Source organism: Rhinoderma darwinii, chromosome 9, assembly GCF_050947455.1.
Source record: "Rhinoderma darwinii isolate aRhiDar2 chromosome 9, aRhiDar2.hap1, whole genome shotgun sequence".
Taxonomy (NCBI): Eukaryota; Metazoa; Chordata; class Amphibia; order Anura; family Rhinodermatidae; genus Rhinoderma; species Rhinoderma darwinii.
Genome location: NC_134695.1, coordinates 106,428,773 through 106,447,690, shown reverse-complemented (window position 1 = coordinate 106,447,690; position 18,918 = coordinate 106,428,773). Strand labels below are relative to the sequence as shown.

The window sequence follows — 18,918 nt, the reverse complement described above, 5'->3', positions numbered from 1 at the left end:
CCCACACAGACGGCGTACAGCATAGTGGATGGAACGGCTCCCGTTCGCATTCTCTATGGGGATGTATGTGCCGTATTCCATCTCTGTATGTGTTGTTAATCGACACATACAGAGATGAAAAAAAAATGGCAGCCCCCATAGTGAAGTAAAACACAAAAACACAAATAAATAAAATGTATTTTAATAACATACTAAAAGCAAACTTATATATATAAAAAAATAAAAAATTTGCGACACCTTCCCTTTAAGGACGCAGCCTAGTTTTGGCCTTAAGGCTCAGAGCCCACTTTTCAAATCTGAGATGTCTGACTTTATGTGGTGATAACTCTGGAATGCTTACACCTATCCAAGAGATTCTGAGATTCCTCCAGAGTATTTGGTGGGGACTAGAGTAAAGTGTCTAGGAACAGACAGCTGATGATGCCATTCAAAAATCTGAGACCTAACAGCCAGAGTAAAGAGGGGGAAAACTAGCATAATGAATAAATACTTGGCGTTTACTACCATGACTACCTGACCAGGAATGGAGCCCAGGCTTATTACATAACTCCCTTAAAGGACAAATAACCCGCAATTGCCAACTTATCCACTTATCCTTAGATTACTCCCAAACCCCCCTGACTAAATGGGTTTGAGTACAGGCTCATGGCCTTTCTATTGAGCCCGTCCTCTGATACACCCATTTCCGGAAAAAGCCGAACAGACACGAAGCGGCTGAGCGCTCACACGAGCGATTCCGCTGCTTCGTTTTAGCGATTGGTGGGGGTCTCAGTGCTTGGACCCCCACCAATCAAAACTTCTGACGGCACTATGACCTGTCAGAAGTTTGTTAAACGTTCAGCTACACTTTAAGTTTAAAAATAAGGTATTTGCTACCCCGTATGGGAAAAACCTTTTTAAAAGTGTGTAGGTCAGCCAAGTTCATGATGAGCGCACGTACGGATGAGCATAAAGTGGAAAGGGAAGTAAGGAAAACGAGAGGTAAAGTAAATTGGTTTAAGTTAGAGGGTTGTAGTAAAAGGCACTATATTTCCCTTTGGGGAAAACTAGGACAGTAAAGACCGTAAGAAAGGCACGGGTTATATGGGGGATACAGAAGTCGTGTAAATCATATCCCCATCATGTATGGAGTGAGGATTAGTATATATTTGTAGACACAAAGGGCTAAATAATAAATAGGGGGATTATAAAACCTGATAAGTTAATGGAGGTTAGATGTATTGGAGTAAACACGCCATTGTGCTCATCCGTCGTAACAAAAGGAAAAAAGCTATGTGTTTTTATCGAATATGACTTAAATCCCAGGATGTGGGGGAAAAATTGAAGATGGAGTTTGTAAACTTTATTGTGGTAGAAATTTATGTAATTAGAAAATGGGAAACTTAATATATTGGTGCGGGCGCTATAATTATTGTTGGAACATGAACTAATGAGTATGAGAATAGTAGGAAGGAATGTTAGGGGTATGGGGAAGGAAATGTTTGATGCGTGAAAAATAATTTTCCAGCAATTATGTTTCTTGGAGACTCATATGACAAAGGACACGATTACTAGGTTGGAAAACATGTTGGTGAACTCCATTCAACACTCACCTCCTACTCAGGGGGGGGGTGAGTGTTCTTATACACAAAGGTGTTCAATGCAAAATATTAGATAAACTCAACGATGAGGATATATATATATATATATATATATATATATATATATATATATATATTCGGTTTAACCCGTTAGTAGCCGCCAATACGCCTTTTCACGGCAGCCACGAACGGGCTTTATTCTGATGCATATGCCTTTTCACGGCACTGTTTATCAGAATAAAGCATCGCCGCCAGTGGCAGTTAAAACTCCCTGCTCTTAGCTGCCAGAGGTAGCTGAGAACTTGGGGCAGCGCTGCTCGAGAGGGCGGATCAAAATCCACCCTTTTAACCCCTCAGATGCGGTTCTCAATAGCGAGCGCTGCATTTAAGTGGTTTTGGAGAGAGGGGGCTCCCTCTCTCTCTCCCCACCGGCACCCCACTATGCGATCACAGAGTGTCGGTGGCTTCTACAGCGGCCTAACAAAGGCCCCTGAGTCTTCTGGTAGTGGATGCCCGCAATTTCTCCTGATTACGGCAATACCCCATATGTGGTTATAAACTGCTGTTGGGTCCCACGGCAGGGCTCAGAAGGGAAGGCGCACCATTTGGCTTTTGTTGCTCAAGTTTGCTGGAATGGTTTTCGGGTGCCATGTCGCATTTGCAAATCTTCTGAGGGGCCAAAACAGTGGAAACACCCCCAAAAGTGACTCCATTTGGGAATCTACAGACCTAAAATAATTTTTCTAGGGGTATAGTGAGCATTTTGATCCCCCAGTTTTTTTGCTGAATTTCGTGGAATTAGGCCGTTAAAACTTCTATTGTTTTTTTTTATTGTTTATTTTTTTTACGGCGTTCACCGTGCGCTATAAATGACATATTTAATTTATTCTGCGAGTCGATGCAATTACGGTGATACCATATTACCATATTTACGGTGTTTGCACGATTACGGTATTTTTCCATCAAGAAAGCTGTGTGAGGGCTTGTTTTTTGCAGAACAAACTTTAGTTTTTAGTGGTACCATGTTTGGGTACATGCGACTTTTTGATCCTTATTTATTAATTTTTTTGGGGAGCTGAAGTTACTAAATACAGCGCTTCTGGTATTGTTTTTTTATTAAAAAAAATTCCGATGTTCACCGTGCGGGATAAATAACATAACATATTTTTATAGTTCAGGCTGTTACGGACGTGGCAATACCAATTTTTTTCTAATAATAAAGGACTTTATAGGGCGAAAGGACTATTTCATTTTATTACTTGGAACTTTAACTTTATTCTTTAAATTTGTTTTAAATTTTTTTTATTTTTTTTTAGTCCCACTAGGGACTTGAAGATCCAACTGTTGTATCGTTGTTCTAATACTCTGCAATACTTATGTATTGCAGGGTATTACACCTGTCCGCTTTACCATGACAGGCAGCATATTAGGTCCTGCCTGTCATTTTAAAAACGGCACCCCTCAAATTATTCAAAACAGCATTCAGAAATTATTTTAACCCTTTAGGTGTTTCACAGGAAATAAAGCAAAGTAGAGGTGAAATTTACAAATTAAATTTTTTTTTTTTTTACGAAATTCATTTGTAATAAAAAAAAATTCTGTAACACAGAAGGTTTTACGAGAGAAACACAACTCAATATTTATTGCCCAGATTCTGCAGTTTTTAGAAATATCCCACATGTTGCCCTAGTGTGCTAATGGACTGAAACACAGGCCTCCGAAGCAAAGTAGCACCTAGTGGATTTTGGGGCCTCTATTTTATTAGAATATATTTTAGGCACCATGTCAGGTTTGAAGAGGTCTTGTGGTGCCAAAACAGTGGAAATCCCCCAAAAGTGACCCCATTTTGGAAACCAACCCTCAAGGAATTTTTCAAGAGGTATAGTTAGCATTTTTAGCCCACAGGTTTTTTGCTAAATTTATTGGAACTGGTCTGTGAAAATGAAAATCTACTTTTTTTTCTGAAAAAACATACGATGTTTTGGATTTTACAAGGAATAAAGGAGAAAAAGCACCCCAACATTTGTAAAGCAATGTCTCCTGATTACGGCAATACCCCATATGTGGTAATAAACTGCTGTTTGGACCCACGGCAGGGCTCAGAAGGGAACGAGGGCCATTTGGATTTTGGAGCGCAGATTTTGCTGGATTGGTTTTCGGTGCCATGTCGTGTTTGCAAAGCCCTGGAGGGACCATAACAGTGGAAACTCTCCAAAAGTGACCCAATTTTGGAAACTACACTCCTTAAGGAATTTTTCTAGGGGTATAGTTAGCATTTTGACCCCCCCCCCCAGTTTTTTGCTGAATTTATGGAAATTATGCAGTGAAATTGAAAATCTACATTTTTTTTCTAATAAAAATTGTAGTTTTAGCTCAGATTTTTACAATAGATAAAGGAGAAAAAACACCCCAACATTTGTAAAGCAAATTCTTCTGAGCACAGCAATACCCCATATGTGGTAATAAACTGCTGTTTGGACACACGGCAGAAGTTAGAAAGGACGGAGCGCCATTTGACTTTTGGAGCTCAAGTTTTGCTGGCATGGTTTGCGGCCCCATGTCACATTTGCAAAGCCACTGAGGGGCCAAAATAGTGCAAACCCGGCAAAAGTGACCCCATTTGGGAAACTACACCCCTCGTGGAATTTTGACACCACTGTTTTATTGCTGATTTATTGGAATTATGCAGTGAAAATGAAAATCTGCATTCTTTCCACTAAAATGTTGTTTGTTTTTTTTTCATTTTCACAAGGAATAAAGGAGAAAAAGCGCCCCAACAATTGTAAAGCAATTTCTCCCGAGTACGGCAATACCCTATATGTGGTCATAAACTGCTGCTTGGATACACCGCAGGGCTCAGAATGGCAGGAGTGCTACTTGGCATATAGATTTTGGTTGATTGTTTTTTGGGCGTCATGTCGCATTTGCAGAGCTCCTGAGGTACCCGTACAGTAGAAACCCCTGAGAAGTGACTCCATTTTGGAAACTTTACCCCTCAGGGTAATCATCTAGGGGTGTACTGAGCATTTTGATCCCACAGGTGTTTCATAGATTGTATTAGAATGAGGCAGTGAAAATGAAAAAAAAATTTTTTTCCCTAAAATGTGTAGTTTTGCACCCAATATTTTTTTCCACAAGGGGTAATAGGAGAAAAAACAACACATATTTTGTTATCCAATTTCTCCTGAGTACGGCAATACCCCATGTGTGGTCCTAAACTGCTGTTAGGGCACATGGCAGAGCTCAAAATGGAAGGAGCGCCATTTGGCTTTTAGAGCGCAGATTTTGCTGGACTGGTGTATGTGCACCATGTCGCATTTGCAGAGCCCCCTTAGGTACCAGAGTAGAGTGTAAAACCATGAGAAGTGACCCCATTTTGTAAAATACACCCCTCAAGGCATTTATCATTTGCCTGGACATATGACAGGGCTTTGGAGTGAAAGGCGAATGTGAGGCCTATTTTGATGATTTTCGCAGCATTAGCCCACAATGGCAGGGCTCTGGGGTCAAATAGTAAAACAAACCCTCAAGTAGTGACCCCCATTTTTTTGAAAACTGCACCCCTGAAGGCATTTTATTAAGGGGTGTAGTGAGCATTTTGACCACACAGGTTTTTTTTTTCTATTAGAAATGAATGCTCAGTGGATGGTGCAAAGTGAAAATTGCAAATTTCCACAGGTATATGCCATTTTAGTGCACAGTATTTTGTGCCCAGTTCGTGCCACTGAAGGCAAACACCTCAAACTGTTAAGCGTGTTCTCCCGGGTATGGCAATGCCATATATTTGGACGTAAACTGCTGTTTGGGCACGCTGCAGGGCTCAGAATGGAGGGAGCTCCATTTTGCTTTTGGAGCGCAGATTTTGCTTAGTGGTAGTTTTGTTTGGGGTTTTGCTGGTATTTCAGTTTATGATGTGGGGGCATATGTAATCTGTGCGGAGTACATCAGGGTATATGTAATCTGTGCGGAGTACATCAGGGCATAATAAGAGGGTATAATAATGGGGTAAATAAATAATATTTCATAGATCTGTGGCCAGCGTCGCACTGATAAATGGTGCCAGATCTTATCCGTTTTTGGACACTCTCTGCACATTTTGCGTTGCTATATTCTGAGAGCCAGAACTTCTTTATTTTTTCTCCCCTGGAGCTGTGTGAGGGCTTATTTGTTGCGGGACAATCTGTAGATTTCATTAGTACCATTTTGGGGTACATGCGATTTTTTTGATCACTTTGTATTTCATTTTTTTGGCAATGTTTTTATTATTTATTTATTTTTTTATGGCATTCGCCATGCGCTATGAATGACAATTTTACTTTTATTCTGCGGGTCGGTACGATTAAATAATTTATTTTTTGTGTCGCCATATTCTGAGAGCCATAACTTTTTTTTATTTTTCCGTCCAAAAAGCTGTGGGAGTGCTTGTTTTTTGCTGGACGGGCTGCAGTTTTTAATGGTATAATTTTGGGGTACATGCAACTTTTAGATCCCTTTTTTTTTATTCTGTTTTGCGAGGGATAGTGACTAACAAACAGCGATTCTGGAATAGTTTTTTTTATATAATTTTTTTTCACCGTGCAGGTAAAATAGTGTCATATTTTTATAGTTTGGGTCGTTAAGGACGCGGGGATACCACATATGTGTATTTTTTTAAATGTTTTTTTGTGTTTTCCTATAATAAAAGACTTATTATAGAAAAAAAGGCTGTTCTAGTGTTTTTTTTAACATGAAACTTATTTTTTACTTTTTTACAACATGCAGTGTATTAGAGCTGTCAGCTATTCACTGACAGCAAGTCTATTAGGCTTCGCATCCCGGCGGGTCCTAATAGGCCTCCGTACTAGGAAGCGAGTGTTAATCTACGGTTGCCATAGCAACCATCGAAACACCCGCGGGTGCTGATGGTTGTCATTCGCAACCATAGGGTGCGATCTAAGGGGTTAATCGGCCGGATCGGAGCCTAGCTCCGGTCCTGGCCGTTAGAGCACGATGTCAGCTGTGACAAACAGCTGACACCCGCGCCCGTGGCAACCATCATGGCTGCCGACAGGCTACAAGACACTTCGATGCAGCGATCGCGTTGATCGATGCATCTAAGGAGGCAATTGGCCGGAACGGAGCCTAGCTCCGGTCCTGGCCGTTGCAGCGGGGTGTCGGACAGCTGATAACCGAGGGTGATTATCGCTGGCTCCGCTTCTGAGCCAGCTTCATCACATACACCTTCTCAGGGAGCTGTGATCTGTCAGTCTGCTGTGACTGACTAATCACAGCAATAGCCGGCCGGGGACCGCTGTTATTGGTCTCCTGCCGTCTTACTGTGCCGATCAACTGTCATAAACAGTTGATGGCACAGTTCTGTCACCTTGTCCTTTGACATGGTGACAGTTTTTAGCCAGGACGCATCGGTTCCTCCCGGTGCCTTAAAGCACTGCAATACAGGATTTACCGGTGTGTCCTGGTGCGGAAAGGGGTTAATAGAGTTAAAAACGGAACAACAGGGGGGGGGATTGATAAGGTAATAAAAATTAACCCCCACTGTTTTACTTTGATGCAAAACTCGGAAAAATTAAAGAGCAGATGAAAAAATTTGAGAATTAAATTGGGATACAGCACCTAGCTTAACAGTATGGGAAACTATAAAAGTATATTTGTGGGATGTCTTGTTTAAATTTAACAAGGTGGAAAATGAATGTAAACAACAAGCTGTAATTGAAGAAAATTTTCCAACCCGAAAGCACGAAATGAATTGCTCCAGGCGCAAGTAGAATATAGAAAGTGCATAGTGACGAGAGCACGGAATAAGCAATTTTTCTTTGAAGAGCGAAAATATTGTGAACCTGGTAAACCAAACCAAATGTTAATGAATACTATTAAAAACGAAAGCGGTAGTTATAAAATTCCAGTAACTTAGGCCCCATGCACACGAACGTAAAAATGCCCGTAATTACGGGCCGTAATTACAGCACGTTTTTACGGGCCCATGGACTTCTATTGGCCACGGGTACCTCCCCGTATGCTTACGGGAAGGTGCCCGTGCCGTTGAAAAATATAGAACATGTCCTATGTCAGGCCGTAATTACGGCACGGGCAGGCCCATAGAAGTCTATGGGGCTCTCGTAATTACAGGTGACTACGTGTGTGCACCCGTAATTACGGGAGCGTTGCTAGGTGACGTCAGTAAATAGTCACTGTCCAGGGTGCTGAAAGAGTTAAACGATCGGCAGTAACTCTTTCAGCACCCTGGACAGAAACTACCGATCACAATATAAATCAACCTGTAAAAGCAACCTGTAAACCTGCTTCTTGCTCCAGTCCGGCCTCGTGTGATGACTTTTCAGCCCATGTGACCGCGGCAGCCAATCACAGGCCAATCACAGGATGCAGCGGTCACATGGACTGCCGCGTCATCCAGGGAGGTCGGGCTGGATGTCAAGAGAGGGACGCGTCACCAAGACAACGGCCGGGTAAGTATGAATTTCTTTTACTTTTTCTGCGGAAAGGGCTGTCCCTTCTCTCTATCCTGCACTGATAGGGAGAAGGGCTGCCGATTAGTGCAGTTCAATTTTGCAGCGAAAACGTGCCTGTAAATACGGGTGGAGTACTGGTGACACTGGACCCGTATTTACGGGCACGGGTCCGTAAATACTGGTGCAATACGGGTCGAATACGTGTGACCAAGGACCCGTATTTACGCCAGTATTTACGGGAGGACAAAAATACGTTCGTGTGCATGAGGCCTTAAAATGAGGAAGATTGATTAGGGATGGGATAGAATTTGGTCTAGAAAGTTCTATTCAAATCTGTATAATTCAGAAGCCAATTATGAGGAGGAACAATTTATAGGGTTTCTGAATTCAATTTCACTCGTAACCCTGACAAGTGCCCAAAGAGAGAGTCTGGATCAACCATTAACTTAAATGTGCATTAAGAAAAGTAAAAAGAACTACAGCTCCTGGATTGGATGGTTTTCCTTTCGAACTATATAGGGAACATAGAGAAGAATTACTGCCAGCCCTGCTAAAAGCACAGGTTTCTGCAAAGGAGGTAGGTAGATTACCTACTACCATGACAGAAGCCAATATTATTTTGATATTAAAACCTGATAAAAAAAAACCTGGGAAGTGGAGTCATATAGGCCGATCTCTGCTAAACACTGATGTCAAACTTTTTGCCTAAGGTGTTGGCAGGGAGACTGGCAAAGGTAGTCCCCACAGTGATTCTTGCAGACCAGAAGGGTTTTTATCCGTGGTAGATCAGTAAGACCATGTATTCGTACTGTATATGGAAACATCCGGGTACCGACATGGGGGGTTCCCCCGCTCCATCCTGTCTTTAGACGCTGTGAAAGTGTTTGACAGTGTGGGTTGGGGCTTCCTATGGGCTGTTATGAAGAAACCAGGATTTGGGGAAAGTTTTTATTAATTTTAGTAAAATTTATTATACTTTGGATAAATATTCGTATAAACGGTAGAAATAGTTTGTTTTTTTTTGTCTAACCAGGGGCACAAGACTGGGCTGTCCTTTCTCCCCCTGTTTGCAATGGCTGTTGAGACGCTAGCTGGTTCGATAAGGGAGGATAGGAACATTGTAGGGTTTGGCGTTGAGGGAAGGGAGGGCAAGATAGTCCTTTACGCGGACGATCTTTATATTCGATTTAGTGGATCCAGAGCAGAAGATGGACTATTTAATTCTCAAGATCCAAAAGTTTGGTGAATTCTCAGGCCTTAACCCTTTCAAGACCGAGCTCATTTTGACCTTCATGACCAGCCCCATTTTAATAATGCTTTTTCCTATCCAAGCGATTCTGAAATTGTTTTCTCGTGACATATTGTACTTTGTTAGTGGAAAAATTTGGTCAATAAATTCATTGCTTATTTGTGAAAAACACCAAAATGTAGAGAAAATTTGCAAAAATTATGATTTTTCTCTTTTTAAATGTATCTGCTTGTAAAACTGATAGTAATACCACACAAAATAGTTAGTTACTATTTTATATATTCCATATGTCTACTTTGTATTTGCATAGTTTTTTGAACATTATTTTATTTTTCTAGGACGTTACAACGTTTAGAACTTTAGCAGCAATTTCTCACATTTTCAAGAAAATTTCAAAAGGCTATTTTTACAGGGACCAGTTCAGTTCTGAAGTGGCTTTGAGGGCCTTATGTACTAGATAGACCCCATATTAAAAACTTCACCCCTCAAAGTATTCAAAATAGCATTCAGAAAGTTTGAAATTTACAAATTTTATTTTTTTTGCTGAAATTCATTTGTAATACATTTTTTTCTGTAACACAGAAGGTTTTACCCGATAAATGCAACTCAATATTTATTGCCCAGATTCTGCAGTTTTTAGAAATATCCCACATGTGGCTCTAGTGTGCTAATGGACTGAAACACCGGCCTCAGAAGCAAAGGAGCACCTAGTGGATTATGAGGCCTCTTTTTTATTAGAATATATTTTAGGCACCATGTCAGGTTTGAAGAGGTCTTGTGGTGCCAAAACAGTGGAAATCCCCCAAAAGTGAGACAGTTTTGGAAACTACACACCTCAAGGAATTTATCTAGGGCTATAATGAGCATCATGACCCCACAGGTATTTTGCTATATTTATTGGAGTTTGTCTGTGAAAGTGAAAATCTACTTTTTTTTTCTGAAAAAATATAAAAAAAAATAATATTTGCAAGGAATAAAGATTAAAAAGCACTCCACAATCTGTAAAGCTACTTCTCCCGATTGCGCCAATACCCCATATGTGGTACTAAACTGCTGTTTGGACCCACGGCAGAGCTCAGAAGGGAAGGAGCGCCATTTGGATTTTGAAGCGCAGATTTTACTGGATTGTTTTTCAGTGCCATGTCGCGTTTGCAACGCCCTGGAGTAAACAAAACAGTGGAATCCCCCCAAAACTGACCCCATTTTGAAGACTACACCCCTCAAGGAATTGTTCTAGGGGTATAGTTAGCATTTTGACCCCACAGTTTTTTTGCTGAATTTAGTGGAATTAGGCCGTGAAAATGAAAATCTACTTTTTTCTGAAAAAACATAGAAAGGTTTAATTTTTACAATGAATAAAGGAGAAAAATTACCCCAAAATTTGTAAAGCAATTTGTCCCGATTTCAGCAATACACCATATGTGGTAATAAACTGCTGTTTGGACCCACGGCAGGACTCAGGAGGGAAGGAACAATATTTGGCTTTTGGAGCTCAAATTTAGCTGGAATGGTTTTCGGGTGTCATGTCGCATATGCAAAGCCCCTGAGGTACCAAAACAGTGGAAACCTCCCAAAAGTCCCTTTAGGGGACTGGAACGAGCGATCATTAGGTCACTGGTACAATACACTGCAGTACTAATGTATTGCAGTATAATGTCATTTTACAGGCTCCTGTAACAGCGCGATCGCTGTTCCTGTCCGTTAGTCCCAGGTGTCAGCTGTAATACACAGCGGACACCTGCAGAATATGGAGCGGGCATTCCACTGATATGCCATTTTAATGCACAATATATTGTGCCCAGTTTGTGCCACTGAAGACAAATACCTCATACAATGTTGAGCGGGTTCTCCCGGATATAAAATGTCATATATGTGGACGTAAGCTGGTGTTTGGGCACGCTGTGGAGTTCAGAAGGGAGGGAGCGCCATTTGGCTTTTGGAGCGCAGATTTTGCTTGGTAACTGTTCTGTTTGGCGTTTTGCTGGTATCTCAGTTTATAATGTGGGGGTATGTGTAAACTGGGCAGAGTACATCAGGGCATAATAAGAGGGTATAATAATGGGGTACATAAATAATAATTCGCAGATATGTGGCCTTTGTCGCACTGATAAATGGCGCCCGATCCTATCCGCTTTTGGACACTCTGCACATTTTGCATCGCCATAGTCTGAGAGACAGAACTTTTTTCTTTTTTCTCCAACGGAGCCGTGTGGGGCTTATTTGTTGCGGGACAATCTGTACTTTTCATTAGTACCATTTTAGGGTACATGTGATTTTTTTTTTTTATCACTTTTTATTCGATTTTTTTTGGAAGCAAAGTGACAAAGAAACATAAATTCTGACAATGTTTTTTGTATTTTTTTTTTACACTTTTCACCATGCGGTATAAATGACATTTTACTTTATTCTGCGGGTCGGTACGATTACGGCGATACCATATGTATATAGGTTTTTTATGTTTTGTGGCGATTGCGCAATAAAATCACTTTGATAAAATTATTTCTTTTTTGTGTCACCATATTCTGAGAGTCATAATTTTATATTTTTCCGTCAAAAAAGCGGTGTAAGGGCTTGTTTTTTGCGGGACGGGTTGTAGTTTTTATTGGTACTATTTTGGGGTACATGCGACTTTTTGATCCCTTTTTATTCTATATTTTGGGAGGGTTGATGACCAAAAAAAAGTGATTCTGACATTGTTTTTTAATTATTTTTTTTTGCGATGTTCACCGTGCGGGAAAAATAATTTTATAGTTTTATAGTTTGGGTCGTTACGAACGCGGTGATACCAAATATGTGTACTTTTTTTTTAACATTTTCATTTTTTTCCTATAATAAAAGACTTATTATAGGAAAAAAAGCATTATTTTTTTTTTTTTTAACTTTTATAACTTGTTCTTACACTTTTATAAAACTTTTTTATTACTTTATTTTTTACTTGTTTTACTTGAAGCCTGGCAGCACTGATCGCTGCTATATTACATTACACTACCTAGGTAGTGTAACGTATTATAAACTGTCAGTGTGACGCTGAGAGTCACACTGACAGGAAGCTAATGAGAACCAGCATCCGGCTGGTTCTCATAGGCTGCTGTGCATGGCAGACCCGGGGGCTGTTGTATAGCCCCCGGTTCTGCCTTATAACCGACTGCAGCACCAGCAATCGGTCCCCGGGAAAGTTTTGTTGTAGCAACAAACTTTCCAGTTTGTTATAGCAACAAACTTTCCAGTTCGTTGCTACAACACACTTTCCCTGCGATCACATGACCGGGACCTGAACCAATTAGGTCCCGGTCATGTCTCCGGGACCAGAGGCAGGGGTTAACAGCGCGATCCGGGTGTCAGCGCTACTCTGAGACACCCGGACCGCGCTTTTAACACCCACCGTGAATTCACGTCGGCGCTGCACAGAGCCCAGCAAGTGCTGACGTGAATATACAGTGGGCGGTCGGGAAGCGGTTAAAATAAACTGGGAGAAATCCATATTCCTTCTCCTTGATAATATGGATGTAAAAATACAAAGAAATATAAGAGTGGAATACCTGGGGAAAAACGTTAAATATTTGGGTATTAAAATGTCTTTGCACAGTCTCCAGACTTAAAGAGGCTCTGTCACCAGATTTTGCAGCCCCTATCTGCTATTGCAGCAGATAGGCGCTGCAATGTAGATTACAGTAACGTTTTTATTTTTAAAAAACGAGCATTTTTGGCCAAGTTATGACCATTTTCGTATTTATGCAAATGAGGCTTGCAAAAGTACAACTGGGCGTGTTGAAAAGTAAAAGTACAACTGGGCGTGTATTATGTGCGTACATCGGGGCGTGTTTACTACTTTTACTAGCTGGGCGTTGTGTATAGAAGTGTCATCCATTTCTCTTCACAACGCCCAGCTTCTGGCAGTGCAGCACTGTGACGTCACTCACAGGTCCTGCATCGTGTCGGCACCAGAGGCTACAGATGATTCTGCAGCAGCATCGGCGTTTGCAGGTAAGTCGATGTAGCTACTTACCTGCAAACGCTGATGCTGCTGCAGAATCAAGTGTAGCCTCTGGTGCCGACTCGATGCAGGACCTGTGAGTGACGTCACAGTGCTGCACTGCCAGAAGCTGGGCGTTGTGAAGAGAAATGGATGACACTTCTATACACAACGCCCAGCTAGTAAAAGTAGTAAACACGCCCCGATGTACACACATAATACACGCCCAGTTGTACTTTTACTTTTCAACACGCCCAGTTGTACTTTTGCAAGCCTCATTTGCATAAATACGAAAATGGTCATAACTTGGCCAAAAATGCTCGTTTTTAAAAAATAAAAACGTTACTGTAATCTACATTGCAGCGCCTATCTGCTGCAATAGCAGATAGGGGCTGCAAAATCTGGTGACAGAGCCTCTTTAAACCCCATTGAGCTTGTTTGGGATGAACTGGACAGAACGTGAAAGCAAAGCAACCTACAAGTTCAGCACGTTTGTGGGAACTTCTGCAACAATGTTGGGAAGAAATTTCTGAATAATATCTGAATGCAATGGTAGAAAGATAGTGTACAGTGTTGTATCTGCTAGAGGTGGCTACTGTGGAGTCAAAAATCTAGATTTTAATTTGACAAATGAAATTCATCTGTTTTTAAAATGGACAGGGAAAAAAACGAATGCAAAGCGGGATCAAAATCGTCCATTAAAAACAGAAACCGACCAAAACAGCCGTTTTTATCGGCTGACACTCAGAGCCTGTCGTGTGAATAGAGCATTAGGCCTCATACACACGAACGTTGCCATGTGCACAACCGTGATTTTCGGGTCGGCCGCAGAGTGTCACCCGTTATTTTCTATGAGCCTGGACTGCAGAACACGGCCGTAATAAGACATGTCCGTTCTTTCTGCGGTCCAGGCTCCTGGGTTATGCACGGACCGTGGAAACCACGGTCGTGTGCATGGACCCATAGAAATGAATGGGGCCTCGATTTTCTCCCGTGGATTTTCGGGGGAATTGCGTGAGCAAAAGCAAGTTCGTGTGCATGGGGCCTAATTGTTGTGTGATGACCTGGTCGTTGTTATGAGCCGAGCACCTCTGTGACCATCATGTGACCAGGACAGATTTTTTTCCACTGAAAGTAAACCTTAAACATTGCTGTAAAGGATCTGCCAGACACAGCTTCTGTGTCGACGCCCGTGGGTAATCAGTCTGCACCTGCTCCTAAGTCTGAGAGAGTGATACGATCTTCTACCAGTCAGGCTGGGAGGCTGAGGAGTGGGAGAGCCCATCACTGCCTGGCCAGACGGAGCTAGCTCCCACCCTCTGTCTATTTATACCTGCATTTCCTGCTCCTCCTTTGCCTGTGATTCTGTTTCCTGGCTCTGCTGCTGCTGCTTGAACATTTTGTCCTCTGCTTCATTTTGGCCCTGGCTTTACTGACAATTCTCCTGCTCTGCGTTTGGTACCTCGTACACTCCTGGTTTGACTCGGCTCGTTCACTACTCTCGTTGCAACTGCCCCATTTCCCTAACTTCTGTGTACCCTTGTCTGTTTGTCTGTCGTGCACTTATTGAGCGTAGGGACCGTCTCCCAGTTGTACGCCGTCGCCTAGGACGGGTCATTGCAAGTAGGCAGGGACTGAGTGGCGGGTAGATTAGGGCTCACCTGTCGGTCTCCCTACTCCGTCATTACAATTGCTATTGAATGACAGCAAGCAAAGATCTTGAAAACCATCAGGAATTCATACATAAAGTATACTTAGAAATTTGTATAACTTTTCATTATCCAAATAAGAACAATTATTTGCTGAAAATGTAATAAACCTTTTAACATATTTTACCAATGAAGACATTTCCTGGGTTTAAATATACAGTAGAATTTTTCTGAAATATTTACTGTGAGGTATTTCTTGCAGAGCCAAGTCAGTTTGATTTGCTGTTTGATCTGAGTGAAGATGTTTGTCAGAGCGAAAAGGAAGAGACAACGAATCCAATATCCGCTCCAAAAACATTGGCTCCCTATGACTTGGCACTCTTTGACCCTTGTTATGCAGAAGGTATGAATATCTTTGTGGCAGTAACTCATCATTTTGTGAACCGTTCTGTATGGTATGTTAAAACATCATTTTGGCATTGGTCGGCCTGCTCTTTTTATTATAGGACGTGTTCATTTACAGCAATATATATATTTGATATGTTTTTTTTGGGGGCCAAAAATGTGAGCAAAAAAGCAAATCCTTTCCCAAAGGAAAGCCATCCCTTCTTTCTCCGGCTGGAGTTTTCCTTTTTAGGCAGGAAAAAAAAAAGAAACCTATCAAGGGACACAGACCACAAATACAGTCATGTACAGTATGTCAGGAAGGAAAGATCAGTGTCTTTCCAACCAATGTACTCCATATTAGACCTTTTATCTAGTATTCCTACAAATGCAGTAGCAGGCTGAGATTATTATGTGTGACCATCCCCAAAAAAATCGACTGCACTGATATTAGCTGCATGTTTACATATGATTGTAAACTGAGTGAACTGCTGACACCTAGTGGTAAAAAAAAATAGAAGCGTCTACACATATATCCTTTGCAAGAAAAAGTAAGTGAACTCTTTGTAATTACATGGATTTTCGCATTGATTACTAATAACATGTGGTCTGATTGTTATCTATGTCACAATTCTAGACCAACACAAGCTAAACTGATACCGCACATCCAGTGGAACTATTCATGTCTTTTATTGAGCACATTGAGTAAACATTCACATATCATTTTTCATTTTTTTTTTTTTTAATCCATATTAGTCTTTTTACTGAACCTCTACAGTTTACCTTCTTCTGATCTGCTATACGTATACAGTGTATAGTATATGCATATACTCTATATAATCCGTTCTATGTTGTGTCGTGACTGTAGACGGTGCAGCACTGGAGACCGAGTCCTCTTTGAACCTGTTGTCTTTGCGGTCTGAAGTTGAGGAGCTGACACCTGCCCTTCCTCCCAGTGAAGAAGACGGAGCATTGTATCTATCACAAGCAACAGCTGAAGTCCAGAAGGCAATGGAGAGGGAGTCAGCTGGAGATTACCCAGAAGCCTTCAGACTATTCAGAAATGCTGTGGATGTCTTATTAAAAGGCGTGAAAGGTGATAACGAACGAATTATCCGTACACGGAACTCCACTCAAATGCAAGACACTGTAATTCATGAGTGATGTAGCGGCTAGAAAAAACGGGTCTCTGCTCCAGCAATGGAGTCCTCCTCCTAGCTCTCCTAATTTGAGGATGGCACAAATAATTACGAAATTCAATTTTGCATGCAGACCTACCATTTTGTGCCTATATCCATGTATGACTTCAATATTATTTTCCCCTATCAGATGACCGCTGTCCAGACAGACGAGATGCTGTGAGGCGGAGAACGGCAGAATATCTTCATCACGCAGAACAAATCTTTCAGGACCATATGGGTGGGAGCACGGAGTGATTCTCCTAATAAAGAAGGTTCCCCGGTCTGGTACAAAGTGACTTTTGAAATGATATTTTATTTCAGAGGTGGAATTACCAAGGTAAAAATTGGGCACTTCCTATCTGACCTAGAACAAAGGATTGATTGCTCCAAAGTGGAATCTAGAACCAAGTGCTTCCATTACTTTTTTTTATTGTGTGTTTTTTTTTTTTTTTAATTGTTTGGAAAAACGTTTGGACACCGCTAATACTGGAACGTTCCTCTCACAGAAGTGCTTTGGCGTTTATTTTAAAGAATGTTCTGTTTACCTGGTAATACTTGTTTGCATCATAACTGGAAGGTCCTGTTCATAAGTGGCTGAAGCCAAGTGATAAATGCACAATTTGCGTGTCTTACATTAACCCAGGAGTCGTTTTATAATCCCATATTATAATTTTTTTTCTTTTTAAATAAATCTAATGCATGGATCAGATTTGGTATGATTCGTTGTAATAATGTGTCACTTCTTATATAATATATAACTGTAAAATTATTAACTCCTTGATTCTCAATATCATGTAATATATTGAGAATATGTAATTTCTGTTGGCTGAGACACTTTAGGCCTTTTTGCTGGGGGATGTTATGAACAATTCATCATACACCCCCATCATTATATTTTATTAATGTAGACTTTCTGATGAATGCTTCCAACACCTACATTTCTTGAAAGCAGACACCCTGTAAACTTGCATGGAAAATACATGTATGTGTTCTCATAAATCGGGGCACACAAAATCTGCCAAAACTCCAAAAAACCCTACTGTGGGAGCGGTAATAGTGATCATATGGGTTGTAAATTAGTTTCACAATTCTTCTGTTGGTTATCATCCAGCATAGCAATAACTTAAAATTGGATGGAAAATAATCCTGTAAACAAAAATGTTCATTACCAAATATATCTGCCACTGAGGACTCTTTATTAACCCTTTCAGGACTGAGCCTGTTTTGGCCTTCAGGACGAAGCCAATTTTTCAAATCTGACGTGTCACTTTATGTGGTAATAACTCTGGAATGCTTTTACCTATCCAAGTGATTCTGAGATTGTTTTCTCGTGACATATTGTACTTTATGTTAGGGAAAAAATTTGGTCGATAAATTTAATATTTATTTGTAAAAAACACCAAGATTTAGAGAATTAGCAAAAATTTCCTTTTTTCTAAATTTAAATATATCTACTTGTAAAACAGATAGTAATATTACACAAAATAGTTACTAGTTTACATTTCCCATATGTCTACTTTATGTTTGCATCGTTTTTTGAACATTCTTTTATTTTTCTAGGACGTTACAAGGCTTAGAACTTTAGCAGCAATTTCTCATATTTTCAAGAAAATTTCAAAAGGCTATTTTTTCAGGGACCAGTTCAGTTCTGAAGTGGCTTTGAGGGCCTTATATATTAAAATCCCCATAAATCACCCCATTTTGAAAACTGCACCCCTCAAAGTATTCAAAACAGCATTCAGAAAGTGTTTTAACCCTTTAGGCGTTTCACAGGAATTAAAGCAAAGTATTTCTTTTTGAAAATTCATTTGTAATACATTTTTTCTGTACCGCAGAAGGTTTTACCCAAGAAATGCAACTCCATATTTATTGCCCAGATTCTGCAGTTTTTAGAAATATCCCACATGTGGCCCTAGTGCGGTAATTTACTGAAACACAGGCCTCAGAAGCAAAGGAGTACCTAGAGGATTTTGGGGCCTCCTTTTTTTAGAATATATTTTAGGCACCATGTTAGGTTTGAATATGTCTTGCGGTACCTTAACAGTAAAGAACCCCCCCCCCCCAAAAGTGACCCCATTTTGGAAACTACACCCCTCAAGGAATTTATCTATGGATATAGTTAGAATTTTGAACCCACAGGTTTTTTGCTAAATTTATTTGAATTAGTATGTCAAGATGAAAATCTACTTTTTTTCTGAAAAAACATAGAAATTTTAAATTTTTACAAGGAATAAAGTAGAAAAAACACCCCAACATATGTAAAGCAATTTCTTCCGATTTATAGCAATACCCCATATGTGGTAATAAACTGCTGTTTTGACCCACAGCAGGGCTCAGAAGGGAAGGAGCGCAATTTGGATTTCTGATTTTGCTGGAATATTTTTCAGTGCCGTGTCGCGTTTACAATGCACTGGAGGAACCAAAATAGTGGAAAC

The 18,918-nt window shown here is 40.6% G+C and overlaps 1 protein-coding gene across 1 annotated transcript in view; it reads left to right on the top strand.

Moving 5' to 3' along the window:
• Nucleotides 1-17,192, top strand: part of SNX15 (sorting nexin 15) — a 47,810-nt gene extending 30,618 nt beyond the window's left edge. The window contains exons 6-8 of the mRNA XM_075837158.1: nt 15,181-15,321; nt 16,171-16,398; nt 16,632-17,192. Coding sequence (XP_075693273.1) covers nt 15,181-15,321; nt 16,171-16,398; nt 16,632-16,738 — 476 coding nt within the window. The 3' untranslated portion in view covers nt 16,739-17,192. The remainder of the gene's footprint in view (nt 1-15,180; nt 15,322-16,170; nt 16,399-16,631) is intronic.
• The last annotated feature ends 1,726 nt before the right edge of the window (nt 17,193-18,918 follow it).